Here is a 17,796-nt window from a genome sequence, read left to right as displayed (position 1 = left end):
CGGCTACTGGTAACAGCCAGGTTCCAGTTGCAATATCATCGGTGGAAAGGAATAATATTCTTCGCAGTGAATCAATCGCTTGGGGTTGGTTAGGCATAGGATTGGGATCCTTTTCTCTGACATAATTTTGTTATCTATAATCTACACAGAACCTGCAAATCTTGTCTTTTTTCCTCTGCGGTACAATTAGGGCACTGTTTGGTCTTCTAGATAGCGCTATCATTCCACTTTCTAACCGATTTCTCCGTTTTTTTTAATTGATGTTTCTTCTAACCGGTGAGACACGTCCTTCTATTTGTTGAGGAGCCCCAGTACTGCTACACGCTTATATCTTCTTACCTCTGGGGAGCCCACACCCAAAATCTGCCTGTGCTCAAATTGGGATGAACTGAGTTGTGATGAAGCTGGAGGTTTCAATCACATCTCGGGTTTGTCTTATGTATTCATCAGTGAGCTTGAGAGTTAAATTTCATGAATCCTACTCTCCGTACATTCGGATGGTGTCTCCTTTTCCTAGCCGATGTTGAATCCATTTATATCTTAATTATGGCTTTCATCGCCGTACGCCGTAGAAGCTCCCAGAACTCACTATAGCCTTTGCATGATCTGTTTTTTACATAAATATTCACGGATCTGATTAACTATTTCCTTCCTTTTGGTTTCTGAAACTCATTTTAAGTTTGCCTTCTGTGCCGTCATCTACCGCTTCAGACTGCTCAAGGATACAATAGCTTACTTAATTGGAGTTGTCCACAACTGGTTAGTCCGTAAACCAATTACACAGTTGTTTTTCGGTGGATCTCTCAGCCCAAGGATCATTTCTGTTTCGAACACATCTAATTTTAAAGCTTCACACTTTTCATTGATTTCGTCCATTCCGAGGTGGATTGTTGATGATCTTGAAAAATTCTCCGGCTTGTCCGCTGCATCTGAAAATCCCCGATATCGAAATTGTATTCCGATTCTCCAAATTGATCAAGGATGGAGTTTAATCGTGTTTTTGAAAGACCGTTTCCACTAAAAGCTCAATTGGGTTCCCGTTCACTGCACCCAAGAATGCGTTACAAATTTGTATATTTGATTCCAATTTTTTTCCGATTTGTGTTTTCAGAAGCTGCGCTTCATACAATTCATAAATGGTTAGTTAAATCCGGCTTCTGCTGAGATAAAACATTCTTTCCAAGGGGATAGTCGAAAGACGAAAAAATGTATCAGCTCTGACATCCCCTTGATCATTTCCATTTCTTTCTCCACTAGATCCCTCATCCCGTCCATGCACGTCTTCATAAGATCTCTGTACAAAGAACTACCTACATCTTCCGCTTGGTGTCTTTCATCATCTTAATCTGACAGTATAATGAACCTTATGTCGGTCAGTCGCTGCAAAATCATGTTATCTCCCGCATTTTGTTTTCTTATGACGTTTGCATTCTCTCAAGGTGGTCTTCTTCTGTTAACATTTCTCGTGTTTGCTTATCATCACCATGGGCATGGTTCTTGAATTCTGCTCTGGCTATTCTTGGATTCAAGTAATGAGACATCCAGAGTTCCAATAGGTCATCATTCTCAGCAAAAATAGGACTGACTCTACGTGTTTTTAGACTAATGGTTGCTGTAGTGGGGAGACATAGCTTTGAACTCTTGAATCAATCAACCAAGAGGCAGTGTTGGTATAGCCTGTTCATCTGTCCAACTGTTTGTCCATGGGATTTGAGAATTTGGCGTCCCAGGAATAACTGTCGGAGAAAAACGTCGAAGGGTTTTCTTGCGCCTGCCAGATGAGTTTTTAAGCCCAATGTTTTTTTCAACAACTACAGCCTTTGCAAAGGATGTATCCCGTTCTCACTAATTGTTAATTGTTCCCAAGAAGATTTTGTCGAGAACTACTTCATTCAATTTCACTGTGGGGCCTGAAAAAAATTGCCCGCACAGCAGCGCCACTGTGGATCTTTTACTTAGCTCAGGTTAATAGTCGGGGATGCAATACAAACCGAAATTCAGTACTAAAGTTCCTCTCTTTGGTGCAAAGGCGTTCTTCAATGATTTTCACGAGTACCTCGTGCTGCTTTACTTCTGGTATTGAGTCGATATCTGCTTCCCCGTTGTAACTACTGACTCCCAGCACACAATTTTAAACAGAGTAATAATTATGAAATTGATTAGACTCTTGATTATCGCCCGTTCCTACAACGAAAAGGAATAAACCGCATTCAAAAATTTGCGCAAAAAATGACCAAAAAATATAGTCGTGACAGTGCTTCCGCTCTTGTTTTTACTCATAGTGTTACTATATAAATCAAATCCTTGGAACAGGAATCACAAAACCACCTCATAAGAGTACTTGAAAATTTTCAAAAATTAGCTCTTTTCCCTCAAAGCATTGTCTTTGATTCAAAAAAAATTCTCTAAAGACATCCACTGAAACAGTAAGATAGAAACCTCGTCTTTGAATGAAGTTTTGGACATACATTGGCAATTTTTTACTTTTTTGTTTAGAGAGGCAAAAATAAGGTAGGAAAAATTAAAGTTAATCCACTCAAATGTTGATGAATTTTTCTGTTTTCTCATAAAGTTTCATACCAATTTAATTAATTTTCTATACTCTTTTGATCGTGGTTTGCTCTGCATACAAAGGTTTCTGTTATTATTTGTTGTTTCATCTGCAAAAGGAATCTCAAATCACAATAACCCAAACCGGAAAAAAGGGCTCTCGGAATCCGTTATATTTAACTTTTTTTGCTTCTTGGCAGATTCCGAATTGAGTGTTGAAATTATCTGTTCCATGCACGATATTGAGCAAGCCCTCTTTCCATAATTTTTTTCAGCTCTCTTCGATTAAAAATATGACAATTTCTTATAACGTTTCTGATCAGTTGGTAAACTTTGAATCGTGAAGCTCAATCTGACACTTATAAAATTGACTCCTTGATAATAAAAATGATGTATATTCTAGACTAGTTCAAAATTCTGCATTAAAATTCCATCATGTTTCTGCAAGTTTGAGTTTCCTGTAACCTTGTTCAATACATTTTTCACATTGAAAGCGTGTACATCTTTATCTCTGTGTGGCGATATGGGAGAATCCTGGACACATTTTACATAAAAATTGTCTGTTTCTTCATTCCCTACATTAGCAAAAAACAATGGCATATAGACTGTTCTTCAAAAATGAATAAATAAGCTGCATTATACATGTACGCGCTAAAAACACTAAACCGTTCCGGGCGTATACTTGTTTTTCACATGTACATTTTTGCAGCGTTGTTTTGTGTTCACATCACAAACATACGCAGTGATTCATATAGATGCATTTGCAGCAAGCTCATATAGTGCTTTTTTACTCGCTAAGTTCACGCTTTCAAAACTTAATAATTTAGATGCAGTTTATTTTTTGTCAAATAAAATACGCAAAACACTGGCGCTAGTAAAAAATTGCCGATGTAACAAAATACAAACTTTTCAGGTTAGACAGTCACGTGAGGAATATAAATAGTTCTTGTGTCTCATTAGCTAAGTGTTGAACAATTTGCTCAATATACTTTCCTATTTTATACGTTCTGCAAGGTACCTCAAATATGCTTAGAAATAAAGTCGGGCAAGAAAGAAAAATCAGGGCCCACGAGCAACTGAAGTATGACCTGGACCCGTAAGTCACGCCCAAATGCTTTTAAAATTTTTTCAATAAATATAGACTCTGTTGATTTTCGGCTTAATGAGCACATATTGCAATATGCTGGCAGTCTCTGAGAGGTTCTAGTTAATATTTTGGTACTTCTGCTTGTTAACACAGCACCAATTTAGCGGTTCTCTTTTGTCAAATATACAGCACAATTTTGACCAGATTTAGAAAAAAACATGGTATTATTCGCTTGAAAATATGTCAATTCTAGTTTCCGTTGAGTCGATTTACCTCTCATTTGAACACAAAAAATTTTCAGCGTATTTATTTTTACAATGATGGAATTTTGCATAAGTTAAAAGTTCTTTGCCATAATTGCAAAAATTCAGCATCTTCATAGGTCTCTCGTGTTTGTCAATTTGAGAGAATAGCTTGCTTATTTGTCGGCTTTGAAACTTCAAAGTTTTAGCTGATGAGTTATCATGCGCTAAACACTTCAGTTTACGATTCCAAAAACGCAGTCACTCGAACGTAAAATTGTCTTTATGGAAGACAGAAATGTGTTTTTCACAAAACAATAGTTAAACCATACGCATTGTATTTTCTCTTATTGATTAATCAATTACTGTTTTAACGACTAGTCTTCGGATCTGGTTATGCGATTTATAAAATTTTGAAGAGTAATTTTCACACCTCAAACGTTTTCTCGATCTTTGAATGCATTTTTTTGACTGATCAAAGAGTCTAAAACACCTCAACCTCTTTCAAATAACTGAACTTTCCTTATCAGAAATGATATATCAATCATAAACCAAAACATAATCGATTGTTCACTTTTCTTAGCAGAATATTTTTAAATTTCAAAATTGTTTTGTTGAGATGGTTTTAATTTTGTAAAACTCAGCAATCGTATTTGTTACGCTTAGAAAATCTGATCTCCTATTAAAGTCAGTTAATTTTCCTTGGAACTTTTAGTAATTTACCCACTAATTTCCAATATCCAGTGATTAAATTTTAACTGTATAACATTCAGATCGCAAAAAATACCGGAATTCATTAAAAACGCACATTGAAAGATATGAAGTAATGAATTATTTATTTTCGTGCTGCTCTATTATGTTTCTGTTAATTCACACGTAGAAAACAAATGGAATTTAGATACGGCAACCAAATGTGTTCACACTCGTCAAAAGACCTGTTCACACTTCCGTTTTCCAACTTCCGCTTTCCACCAAAAAACGTGAACGAAAGTTTCCATTTTTTAAGCGAATTCAGCATTCATAATGGCGGAATTGTAAAATGCAATAAGGACTTGAAAAGTTCAAATTTAAAATTTGCCCATTTTGAGTTGAATGCTTTTGATGCAGTTCACGGGCAATCTGTTTCAATTTCTTTGGACGTAATTAACGATGACAGAATATCCTTCCAATATCCGAAATACGAGGTCATCGTTAACAATGTTGCGGAATGTAAAAAAGGAGAAAGGGTTAAAAACTTGGGAAATATCAAATATAACTTACCCGATTTATCGCCAGAGATTGAATTTTGTCTCGTACCTGATGTTGCACAGTTTCGCCCTGTTGTTGCTGGAGAAAATGCTTTTGCTATTAAATATGCAACGGATTATTGCAGAGAGGGATCCTATAGCTTCAATTTGACCATTGATGCTTAGAAACCGGACGGGACAAGGAACCAAGTATCGACCGAAATTGAAATTATTGTCGGAAGTCAACCATCGCGGTGAGTCCGCTTTTTTGTTAACGAAGATCATCCTAATAGCGTGGGACATCAAACAAGTTTGTATCCGGCCAACTGACGTGCCAGCAATTACTGTCAAGATGCCGGGCCGGGTCGAGATTTTACGCAGAAGGAAGAAATCAGTATCAATATGTGAACGGCATTCGAAACAATAGCAGTGAAAGCAAATGTTTTCAAAGCAAAACTGCATCATTTTAAATTATTTTTTTATCCATTAGAAAACAACAAAAATCAAGAAAAATTGCAAACAGGCAGATCAAGAAACATCCGATATTTTTTAAAAAAACGATGTTTGATAACGACGTTTTCTGAAAAAATGAAAATGTGTTCAATTTTTGGGCTTGTACGCAACGACTTCTGTTTTGGTTATGGAGAGTGGGCTGAATGATTTGATTGCAAAATTGAACGCAAATTCTTGATATTTAACTTACAATTGAGTTGCCAACTGTATTCTCTTGTTTCTCTGTTTTCAAAATTTTTTTTATTAGGACATGTGCAGTCACGCTGTTTTGAAATTGGTTGTTGTTTTTTGGTTCATATAGTTTTTGGCTAATTTATTTGAGTGATATTATTTTTCTCATTTATTGTTGGTTGGAAAATGTTGTTTTTTATCATACTTTGTAACTACAGGTATACGGGGCCTCTATCGCAGTTTTATGGAAAAATGCGTTCAAACTTTTCGAGGTTAGAGCGCTGATAATTGTAAAAATCATGCTTTTACAAAAGAATAACTCAATAGTAGCATCAGGAATATTGATTGACAAACTCCCATCTGTGTGATGAACCAGTACTAAAGCAATCCACTTCTCCAGCATTTTTTTTTTCAAAAAGCAACCAGATATACATTAAAAAGCAACCATCACTGCATTAGAAATACGTTGTTAATTAATTCTACTCATTGAGTTATAAAACAATTTGAACTGTGGGGTCTTTTCCTTCGATAAAATTTTTTGAAAGCTTTTTTGTTCCTTTTTTATTTGTTTGTGTAAGATCATAATTAGTGGCCACCTTGAAACTAACACTCGCGCTTTTTCTAATTATAAAAATAAGTCAAAAGCTTGAATTTCATCCACCTAAATGCACATACTTTGGCTGTTAAGCAAAGACTTTAAACAATTTTTCAATTGTTGCACAGAGAAAATCATTGTGTGATCCATAGAAACCTGAATGCGACAATGATGCTAAACTATGATAATTTGACAATACCAAACCGCTTTTTGATGAGACAGGATAGATGATGAAAGAAAAAGGGCGGGGCGTTTTATTAGTTCCCAAAATCGAAAATCAAAACAAAGAAAACAAATGTTCGATTTTTCAAATATGAAAATTGTAGTTGACAATGTATGGGTCAAAATAAGAACTAGGAAAACTAATGGGTTAGTGAAAAAAATTTGTATACCTTTATTTCAATCCTAACAAAACCAATGCCAATTCTTTTTTAGAAAGAAATGGTTGTTCACGTAGACACAAGAGTAGCAAAAATGACTGGCATCATAATGATGGGGAACTAAAATTTTAGATATCTGAATCTGGCAGAAAAATCAAAGAATCGCAAAGTTCTTACATTAAAAATTTAACGCAGCAAAAATACTAGCGTAATTGGCTAAATCATAACAGATACGAACAGAAGTTAGTCTCGCACATCCAACAAGATAATTAACAACAAAATGACTGCATTCAACGAAAAATAACAAATCTGAAAAATTTCTTCAAAAAGTGTTGCTTTGATAATATTTGCACGATCAGATGAGATGACTATTTTGCTGAGGCTGGATATCTCTTTTAATTTTACCACTTTTGCTCAATGTTTTTGATACCTCTTGACAAATTTTTTTATTCTAGGAAGTGTTTTGGTATGCAAAAAAGAATTAAAAGATTTCAGAAGGACTTAGAAAGCAAATTCTTTGTTTCGCAACTATTTAACGAAGAAAACAGAAAAACGAAAATGCTTAATGACACGCAGTGTCGTAATAGCAAACTCTTAATGAAATATAATTTCGAGGAGATAATTACAAGCAGCAAGGCTATCGCTGAACTTCTTAATTGAACAATCTCCTAATCAAAAGACCACTTCAGAACTAAAGCAGCTACCACCCGAAAAGGAAACTTATGTAGAACAACCAATTCAAATTTCAGTTTAATATCAAGATAGAAAATATATGCGCAATGAAACATTTAAATGTTAAAAAGACATCAATTCTTACCTGAGCCATCAAAGGTGCTTGCTGTGAAAAAGTTGATATATTTACCAACATTATGAGTCAATTTTTGAGCTCGGATGAGTTCCCGTAGGAACTAAAGAGAGCACATGGCACTACGGCAAAATTCAAGCACCCTTCACAAAAAAGCGACTCTTTTCTATGGAAAAGTCTGGATCATCACAGGAGCTCTCTAAGATAAATTGAGACCGCAGAAGGGTGAGATAATTGACCAAATTCAATCAATCATTCAATGAAAGTTCTAGAACGGAATAAAATTTTACACAAATAACGCCTAAGAAGGCTGTACACAATATTTGCGATGCCTGATGGTAAAAAATCTGCTTTGAGAATAGCACTTTTAGATCTCTCCAAGACCTTTCACTTGACAAGATATAAAATTTTAACCAAAAATATGAACTTGTAACCATGCAGTGAAGGCTCCCAATTGTTATTGAGTTTTGCTACTGATGGCCTGCAAAAAACAATTGTTGAAAATACAGAATCTGATTGTATCAGACTTAATGAGGGATTTCCAAAAGGCACGATTTTAGGTCGTCTAATTTTGAGCGTTTATGTCAATTATCTAAATAATCAATCTCTAAAAATTGGTCCCTAGTGCAGTACGCTGATGACACTTTTTTGCGCTATTACCATTATAGCAGACGCAAAAACTGTACTTCAAAACCCTTCAACGGTGATGTTTTATTATTATGGAGAACAGGTACTCACGCTTAATGAAGACAAAACTGAAGGTACAATATTCTGAAAGAGACATGTAATAGAAAAGTAAAAAGATAGTTTTGTAAGTAGCATCTTATGAAATAGTGTCAAACATTCAATGAATTTCCTAGGAGTTTACCTAGACCCAATTCTTCCCAATGGAGATGAAACCAAAAACGTTTTATATTGCAAAGTTTTTCTCAGGTAACTCCCTAGGGGGTTGCACACCACATTTGCGATGCCTGATGAACAAAAATCTTTTTTAAGCATAGCACTCTCCAAGACCTTTGATATGACAAGTCATGAAATTTTAATGGAAAAGCTGAATTTGGTATCATACAGTAACGCTCCCGCCAATTTTCATTGAATGTTGTCACTGATCGTCTCCAGAAAACAATTGTAGAAAAAACAGAATCTGATTGCATCAAACTTTTTAGGCGATTTCTCCAAGGAACAATTTTGGGTCGTCTACCTTTGAAAATTTATGTCAATTATCTAAAGAGTCGTTATCTAAAAATGACTCACTAGTGCAGTGCGCAGATAATAATTTTGTTTTGCGCCATTCCCAGGATAGCAGAAGCAAGTACTGTACTTCAAACTTCTCTGACGGTGATAACTCATTATTATGGACAACAGTTGCTCACAATTACTGAAGCTAAAACTGTATTCTGGAAAAAACATTTAATAGAAAAATTAAATAGACAGTTTTGTGAGTAGGATCTTGTTGGATTATTGTCAAACATTCAATCAATTACCTTGGAGTTTTTCAAGACAAATTGCTCCTTATGGAGATGAAACAAAAAAACTTTTTGTGAAAAATGACCTTTGGCATACAATGTAATCAATTAGCGGTGAAAAAAATTTTTCAGCGCTATCAACAGAATGCGGTGAATAAAAAATTTTCACCGCTACCAGCAGAATGCGGTGAAAGAAAATTGTTCAGAGCTAAAGTCGCAAACCTTACATATATTCACCGCTAATTTCAAAGGCTTTTCTTAAATTCACAAGAATTATGCACTAAGTAAGTGAGTGATGGCACAGAGGAATAAGAAGTTGGTGGCACGCAGGAGGTGAGTTGTTCGAACCCGTGTACGGACGGTTCCTTTTTGTAAGAAATCTGGTGAATGCGGTGAAAAAAAAATTTACCGCTAAAAACCGCAAATCTTACAAAATTTCACCCCTTTCAGCGCATTCAACTCTAAAAGATGCGGGCACTTTGCGGTGAAAAAAGTTTTTTTTCACCGCTACTCACAGCTAATCTTACATTATTTTTTAACAAAACCTATACCCGGGAAGTATTTCTAACCTTGACAACGAAGAAAACTACCCCGTTGTAACTAGTGACTCCCAGCACACAATTTTCAACAGAATAATAACAAAATTATTAAACTGATTAGACTCTTGATTATCGCCCGTTCCTTCAACGAAAAAGAACAAATCGCATTTAAGAATTCTAGCAAAAAAATAACCAAAGAGTTTAATTGTGACTTTGCTTCCGCCTTGTCTTCATGTTCGAAAGAAGACTTGCATTTACTCATAGTGTTACTAAATTAATCAAATCCTTGGAACAAGAATCACATATCAACCTTATTAGAGTACTTGAAAGTTTTAAAAGCTTAGCTCATTTCCCTCAAAGCATTGTCTTTGGTTTTTGAACAACTTCTCTAAAAACATCCTCTGAAACAGAAAGATAGCAAATTTGGCAATTAAATGAAGTATTGGACATACATTGACACTTTTTTCCTTTTTTGTTTAAAAAGGCAATAATAAGGTAGAAAAAATAAAATAACTAGATGTTAATCCATACTCAAAAGTCGATTGATTTTTCTGTTTTGTCATAATATTTTGTACCAATTTAATTGTTTTTCTATACTATTTTGATCTTGTTTTGCTGTGCATATAAAGATTTCTGTTATTAATTTTTGTTTCCTCTGCAAAAGAATCGCAAATCACGATAACCCGAACCGGAAAAGGGGGCTATCGGAATCCGTTCTATTTAACTTTTTTTTGCTTCTCGGCTGATTTTTCGAAAACTGCCTCCGAATTAGTGTTATTCATTTCAGCTTCTTTTCAATCCAAAAAATGAAGATGTAACTACGTTTTTGATCAGCTTGTAACTTTTTAAATCGTGAAGCTCATTCTGACACTTATAAAATTGATAGATATTCGATATATCTTCGATATATATTGAAATTGATGCATATTGATATACTAGTTTAAAAATCTGCATTAAAATTCCCGCATATTTCTGGCAGTTCGTGTTTCCTTTAACCTCGTTCAGTGCGTTTTTCACATTGAAAGCCTGTATGTATATCTTTATCCCTGTGCGGCGATATGGGAAAAGCCTGAACACATTTAGCATAAAAAACCGTCTGTTCCTTCGTTCTCTCCATTAGCAAAATACAGTGGCATATAGACTGTTTTTCAAACATGAATAAATAAGCTGCATTGTGACTGTACGCGATAAAAATGCTAAAACGTTCCGCGCGTATATTCGTTTTTCACATGTACATTTTTGCAGCTTGGTTTTGTTTTTGAACCATAAACATACACAATGATTCATACAGATGTAATGGCAGCGAGCTCATGCAGTGCTTTTATTACTAGCTAATTTTACGCTTTCAAAACTTTCTAATTTAGTTGCAGTTTTTTTGTCAAATAAACGACACAAATAGTTGGCGCTAGTAAAAATGGCAGATGTATCAAAATACAGACTTTTCAGATTAGCCAATCAGATATGGGGAATATAAATAATTCTTGTATCTGATTGGCTAAGTGATGCATAATTTGCTCATTACGCTTTACATGTTTTAAGAGGTGCAAGTTACCTCAAATATGCTTCGAAATCACCGCAAGCCGAAAAGAAAAGTTGAGTCCCACGGGCCACTGAGGCACGGCCAAATGCATTTAAAAATCTTTCCAAAGTTTAGACTGTGTTGATTTTCGGCTTAATGAGCGCATAGCATTACAATGCTTACAATGCAGTTTCGCCGATCGCTTTAAAAATCTATAATTTGGTACATCTGCTTGTTGACACTCCAGTTTAGCTGTTGTTTTTTTGTCAAATATACGACACAACTAACTATTTAGCAGATTTAGAAAAAAAACGGAATTATTTGCTTTAAAATGTGTAGTTTATAGTTTCCGTTGTGTGGAGTTACTTTTCATTTTAACACCGAAAATTGTGAGCGTATCTATTTTTACAATAATGCAATTTTGCACAAGTTTGTCGCCATAATTGCGCAATTTGAATCTCCACCTAAGATCCCTCGTGTTCGACAATTTGAAAGAGAATAGCTTGTTTATTTGTTGGCTTTCAAACTTCAAATTTTCAGCTGATGAGTTATCATGCGCTGAACACTAGTTTACGATGCCAAAAACGTAGTCACTCGAACGTAAAATTCTCGTTACAGCAAACAGAAACGTGTTCTTTACCAAACGATAGTTAAGCCATACACATTATACTTTCTCTTGTTGAGTAATCAATTACAGTTTTAACTATTGGTCTTCGGAACTGGCTATGCGATCTATAAAATGAGTAAATTTTGAAACGTTCAACCGTTTTCTCAATCTTTAAATGCATTTTTTTGGCTGATTGAAGTCTAAAACGTTTCAGTCTCTTTCAAATAACTAAACTTTCTTTATCAGAAATCATATACCAAGTATAAACAAAAACATTCAATTGTTCACTTTTCAGCAAAAAGCAACAGTTTTAAATTATTATCGTTTTGTTTAGATGGTTTCAATTTTTTAGCATTCAGCAATTGTATTTGTTATTCTTAGAAGCAATCTTTTACAAAAGAGCTACATTATTTGGCAATTTTATTTTGAGTAATTTCGGTTATCCAATTAGATTTTAATTATAACTTTCTCGTGATAAAAATTACTGGAATATTTTATAACGCGCATTGAACGCAATAAACAGCAGAAATGTTACGAATTAATTTAATTTCGTGCTGCTCATTTGTGTTCCTGTTAATTCACACGTCGATGTGCGAACGAATTGAACTTGATTACGGCAACCAAATTTGTTCACACCCGTCAAAAGACCTGTTCACACTTCCGTTTTCCAACTTCCGCTTTTCACCAAAAAACGTGAACGAAAGTTTCCATTTTTTGAGCGAATTCAGCATTCAAAATGGCGGAATTGTAAAATGCAATAAGGACTTGAAAAGTTCAAATTTAAAATTTGCCCATTTTGAGTTGAATGCTTTTGATGCAGTTCACGGGCAATCTGTTTCGATTTCTTTGGACGTAATTAACGATGACAGAATATCCTTCCAATATCCGAAATACGAGGTCATCGTTGACAATGTTGCGGAATGTAAAAAAGGAGAAACGGTTAAAAACTTGGGAAACATCAAATATAATTTACCCGATTTATCGCCAGAGATTGAATACCGTCTCTTACCTGATGTTGCACAGTTTCGCCCTGTTGTTGCTGGAGAAAATGCTTTTGCAATTAAATATGCGACGGATTATTGCAGAGAGGGATCTTATAACTTCAATTTGACCATTGATGCTAAGAAACCGGACGGGACAGGGAACCGAGCATCGACTGAAATTGAAATTATTGTCGGAAATCAACCATCACGGTGAGTTTGTCCGAGTTTTTTTTGTTAACGATCGTGGCTCTCGTTTTATCCTAACAACGTTGCAGCGTTGCACTGCATACTGGTTTGTATCAGGATGACTGACGTGCCAGGGATTCTGTCAGGATGCCCGGGTTGAGGTTTTACCGAGAAATAGAAAATTTATACCAATGTGTTAACGGCATTTGAAACAATAGCGGTGAAAGCAATTATTTTCAACTTAAAGCTGCATCTTTTTAGCCGAATTTTGTTCATTGATTACAAAAAACCTGGGGATCAAGAAAAATAGCAAACAGGCTGATCAAGAAACATCTGGTCTTTTTTAAAAAAGATGTTTGATAACGACGTTATCGGAAAACAATAAAAATGTGCTCGCTTTTTTGTGCTTGTACGCAACGACTTCTATATTTTGGTAAGGGAGAGTGGGCTTTATGATTTGACCGCAAAATTGAACACAAGTTCTTGATATTTAACTTATAATAGAGTTGCCAACAATCAAATCGTTTGCCGTCTTCTCTTGGTTTCTTTAAACGTTTTTTTTTTCATTACGAAATCAGCTGTTGTTTTTTGGATCATATAATTTTTGACTAAGTTAATTGAGTGATGTCTTTTTTTCTCACTTATTGTTTATTGGCACATATTGTATTTTTGATCATACTTGGAAACTAAAGGTGTACGTGGCCTTTGCCGCAAATTTCTAGAAATATTCACTGATAAATGTAACAATCATGCTCTTTTAAAAGGATAACTCGAAAGTATCGACACGAATATTTACTGACTAACTCCCATCTGTGTGATGAACCGGTGACAAAATGATCTTTTTCTCCGTTAAATCCGTTTTTTTAAACAAAAAGCAACCAGATGTACATGTAAATGTAAAAGGTAACCGGCAGAGCACTAGACATATGTTGTTCATAGGGATAGAGTTTCATTCTATTCATTGAGTAATAAAACTATTTGGACTGCGGGATCTTTTCCTTCGATAAAATTTTTTGAACGCTTTTTGTCCCTTTTTTATTTGCTTGTGAGATCTTAATTAGTAGCCACATTGAAACTAACGCTGGCCCACCTTCCTCTTTACTTATCGATAATGAAAAGTCAAAAACTTAAATTTCATCCATCTAAATGCGCATACTTTGGTTGTTCAGCAAAGAATTTGAAGAATTTCTCAAATGTTGCACAGAGAAAACCATTGTGTGAACAATAGAAACCTGCATGCGACAATAATGCTAAACTATGGTAATTTGACAATACCAAGCTGCTTTTAGATGAGACAAGGTAGACGATGAAAGTAAAAGGGCGGGGCGTTTTATTAGTTCCCAAAAAGCTAAAACCAAAGCAAAGGTTCGATTTTCCAAACATGAAAGTTGTAGTTGACAATGTTGAGTCGAAATAAGTACTAGAAAAACTAATAGCCGGAAAATATCGTATACATTTATGTCAATCCTAACAAAAGCAATACCAATTCTTTTCTGGAAAAGGTCGTTCAAGTAGACACGGAAGTAGCCAAAATGACTGGCATCATAATTATGGGCGACTACGACTTTAAAAATCTAAATCTAGCAGAAAAACTAAAGATTCACACAATTCCTACATCAAAAAATCTAATAGTAACAAACAGCTTAGAGCCAACCACAATCGGCAGAAAAATACTAGCGTAATCGGCTACATCATAACAGATACGAACAAATGATAAATGTTACTCTCGCACATCCAACAGGATAATTAACAAAAGAAACTGCATACGTCTGAAAATAAGAGATCTGAAAATTTTCCAGAAATGTTGCTTTGATAATATTTTCAAGATCACATGAGAGCACAGTCTTGCTAAAACTGGATACAAACAGATTTTTCAAATGCTCTTGGTCATTGTTTTTAATTCATCTTGACAAAATTTTTGTCCAAGGGAGCGTTTTGGTAGCCAAACAAGAATTAAGAAGGACTTAGAAATCGAATTCTTTGTTTTGCAATTATTGAGCGTATCAAAAGCAAAAAGAGAAAAATTGAACATCCTTAATGACACGCAGTTTCGTAATGCCGAACCCTCAATGAAATATAGTTTCGACAAGATAATTACAAGCAGCAAGGCTTTCGCTGACCTTCTTAATTTAAGATTTTCGTAATTAAGAGACTACTTCAGAAGTAAGAAAAGCTACAACCCGAATAGGAAATATATGTAGAAGAAACAACTCAAATTTCAGTTTGTTATCAACATAAAAAACATGCGCAATTGAACATTTTAATGTTAGAAAGTCATCATTTTATTTTACCTGAGACATCAAATGTGCTTGCTGTGAAATACGGGATATCTTTACCAACATCTTGAGTCAATTTATGAGCTCGAATGCGTTCGCATAGGAACTAAGGAGAGCACATGGCACTCCCATTCACAAAAGGTGACTCTTTTTTACGGAAGAACCATGGAACCAGTTCAATTTCAGACAGCCGAGGGGTGAAATAATTGACTAACTTCAATCAATCAATAAAATTTCTATAACTCAATTCGGTTTCCGTGCAAATTGTGGATGGACAAAAATCTCTTTTGAGCATAATGCTTTTAAATCTCTCCAAGGCCTTTGATTTAACAAGTCATGAAATTGTAATAGAAAAGCTGAATTTGGTACAATGCAGTGAATGCTCACGCCAATTTTTATCGAATTTTGTCACTGGTCGCCTGTAGAAAACAATTGGAGAAAATACAGTGTGAGTGGATCAAACTTTTTAAGGGAGTTCCACAAGGTTTCACCGTCTTAGGTCGTCTGCTTTTGAACATTGTGTCAATTATCTAAAGAAACGATCTCTAAAAATTTCTCACTAGTGCAGTACTCAGATGATATCTTTTTGTTTTGCTCTAGTACCAGCATAGCAGACGTAAATACAGTACTTCAAACTACTTTAACGGTGATAACTCATTTTTATGGACAACAGGTGCTTACGCTCAATGAAGCTAAAACTGAAGGCACAATTGTTTGAAAAAGACATCAAACAGAAAATTAAATACATATATTTGTACGTAGGATCTTGTGGAATTAGTGTCACACAGTCAATCAGTTGCCTTGGAGTTTATGTAGACCAAATTCTTCCCCATGGAGATGAAACAAAGAACTTTTAAAGAAAAATGACCTTTGGCATAAAAACTATGTAATTAATTAGAACTCCTTAATAAGCAAATACCAAACGTCTTTTAGTCAATGATCCAGTAATCAACCAACTGCACTTTTCTGAGTGGTCAAATAATTGACTACCTTAAATCAATCTGTAAAATTTCTATCACTCAATCTGGTTTCCGTGCAAAATTTTGCACAAGTACGCCCTAGGAGGCTGAACTTATTTGCGATGCCTGATGGTCAAAAATCTATTTTGAGCATCACTTTGGGATCTATCCACGGCCTCTGATTTGACAAGTCATGAAATTTGAATGGAAAAGTTGAATTTGGCACCATGCAGTGAACGCTCACGCCAATTAGTGTTGAATTTTGTCACTGATTGCCTGCAGAAAACAATTGTAGAAAATACAGAATCTGATCCGATCAAATTTTTTCAGAGATTTCCACAAGGAACCATTTTTGGTCGTCTACCTTTGAAAATTTATGTCAATGAAATAAAGAGTTGATCTCTAAAAATTGCACACTAGTGCAATACGCAGATGATACTTTTTTGTTTTGCGCTATTACCAGGATAGCAGACGCAAATACTGTACTTCTTTTCCAGAAAATTGTGCGCTCAGTTTTAGCTTCAATCAGCGCGAGCAACTGTTGTCCATAATAATGTGTTATCACCTTTAAGTGTGATAACACATTATTATGGACAACAGTTGCTCGCGCTGATTGAAGCTAAAATTGAACGCACAATTTTCTGGAATAGACATCTAATAGAAAACTAAACAGATAGTCTTGTAAGTAGGATCTTTTGAAATTAGTGTCAAACAGTCAATCAATTTCCTTGGAATTTAACCAGACCAATTTCTTCCCTGTGGAGATGAAACCAAAAACATTTTTTAGGAAAAATGACCTTTGGCATAAAAACTATGTAATCAATTAGAACTGCTCTTACCTAAGGAAATACCAAACGGTTTTTAGTCAATGATCTAGTAATCAATCAACTGCACTTTTCTGCAGTTCTCCTTAACGGAATTTCTAAAAATCCAATTTAAATATAAAATTTTAAAATATCACTATCACTAATGATCTAAAGTTTAACTACAATATCCTTTCGGTCAGGTTCTTCCTGGACAATAAATTAACCTTTTGTTGAATAATAGATTACCAGCGACCTTCACTATAAGACCTCATTAATTGAAGAAAGTGTTTGAATCGCCGATGCAAAAATTGGGAATCTAATCCAAAAATCAGCTTCCGATGACAAAAAGAGCCTTATACCAATGAAAAGTCACATCAAGGCAAAGAAAATTATTTGAGAGTTTTTCTTATTTGCTTTTAAAAAGGATCCCAGAGTCGCCGGGTACTCTATTCTGTTCTGGACTGACTGCAGGTGCAATCTTAATTGACATAATATAGATGTTTTGTATATTAGTAATCGATACTTGTAATCTTACACTGTTTTTCGTTAGTCGTATCAATATGATTGCTGATAACACTAGCAAAATCTGAATTCAGTGTTTGTTTTTAAATTCGTTTGTCTGGTGCTGCGCCGCAACCCATGGTTCGGGATCGCCGCAACCCATATTGGATCGCTAAAGCCATATTCAACTGTCTTAAAAAATCGCCTATTTCATTTACAGGGAGACTTGTTCAGGCATGTGTTGTCTTTGTTTGTTGCAGTCATTTTCTGACTTTGACCTCTTCGCATTCATTTGACCCATTTGATTTATTCAAACTTGTTCATTAAAAATGCTGGAACGCAAATTTCAAAATGTAAAACTCATAAAGGTAAAATCAATAGATGG

General features: G+C 35.0%; 1 protein-coding gene across 3 annotated transcripts in view; it reads left to right on the top strand.

Moving 5' to 3' along the window:
- The first annotated feature begins 10,845 nt into the window (after nt 1-10,845).
- Nucleotides 10,846-17,796, top strand: part of LOC142337418 (putative neural-cadherin 2) — a 289,747-nt gene continuing 282,796 nt past the window's right edge. Inside the window, exons 1-2 of one of the 3 annotated variants that reach the window (XM_075386622.1) lie at nt 10,846-10,982; nt 11,341-12,893. In XM_075386622.1, the coding sequence (XP_075242737.1) occupies nt 12,229-12,893 (665 nt within the window). In that variant the 5' untranslated portion in view covers nt 10,846-10,982; nt 11,341-12,228. Of the gene's footprint in view, nt 10,998-11,340; nt 12,894-17,796 lie in introns of all 3 variants that reach the window. The other 2 variants (XM_075386621.1, XM_075386623.1) reach the window with 2 other exon arrangements.

The sequence above is a fragment of the Convolutriloba macropyga genome, chromosome 4 (assembly GCF_964194025.1).
Source record: "Convolutriloba macropyga chromosome 4, txConMacr16.3, whole genome shotgun sequence".
Lineage (NCBI taxonomy): Eukaryota > Metazoa > Xenacoelomorpha > Acoela > Convolutidae > Convolutriloba > Convolutriloba macropyga.
This window is presented reverse-complemented; position numbering and strand designations above follow the sequence as displayed.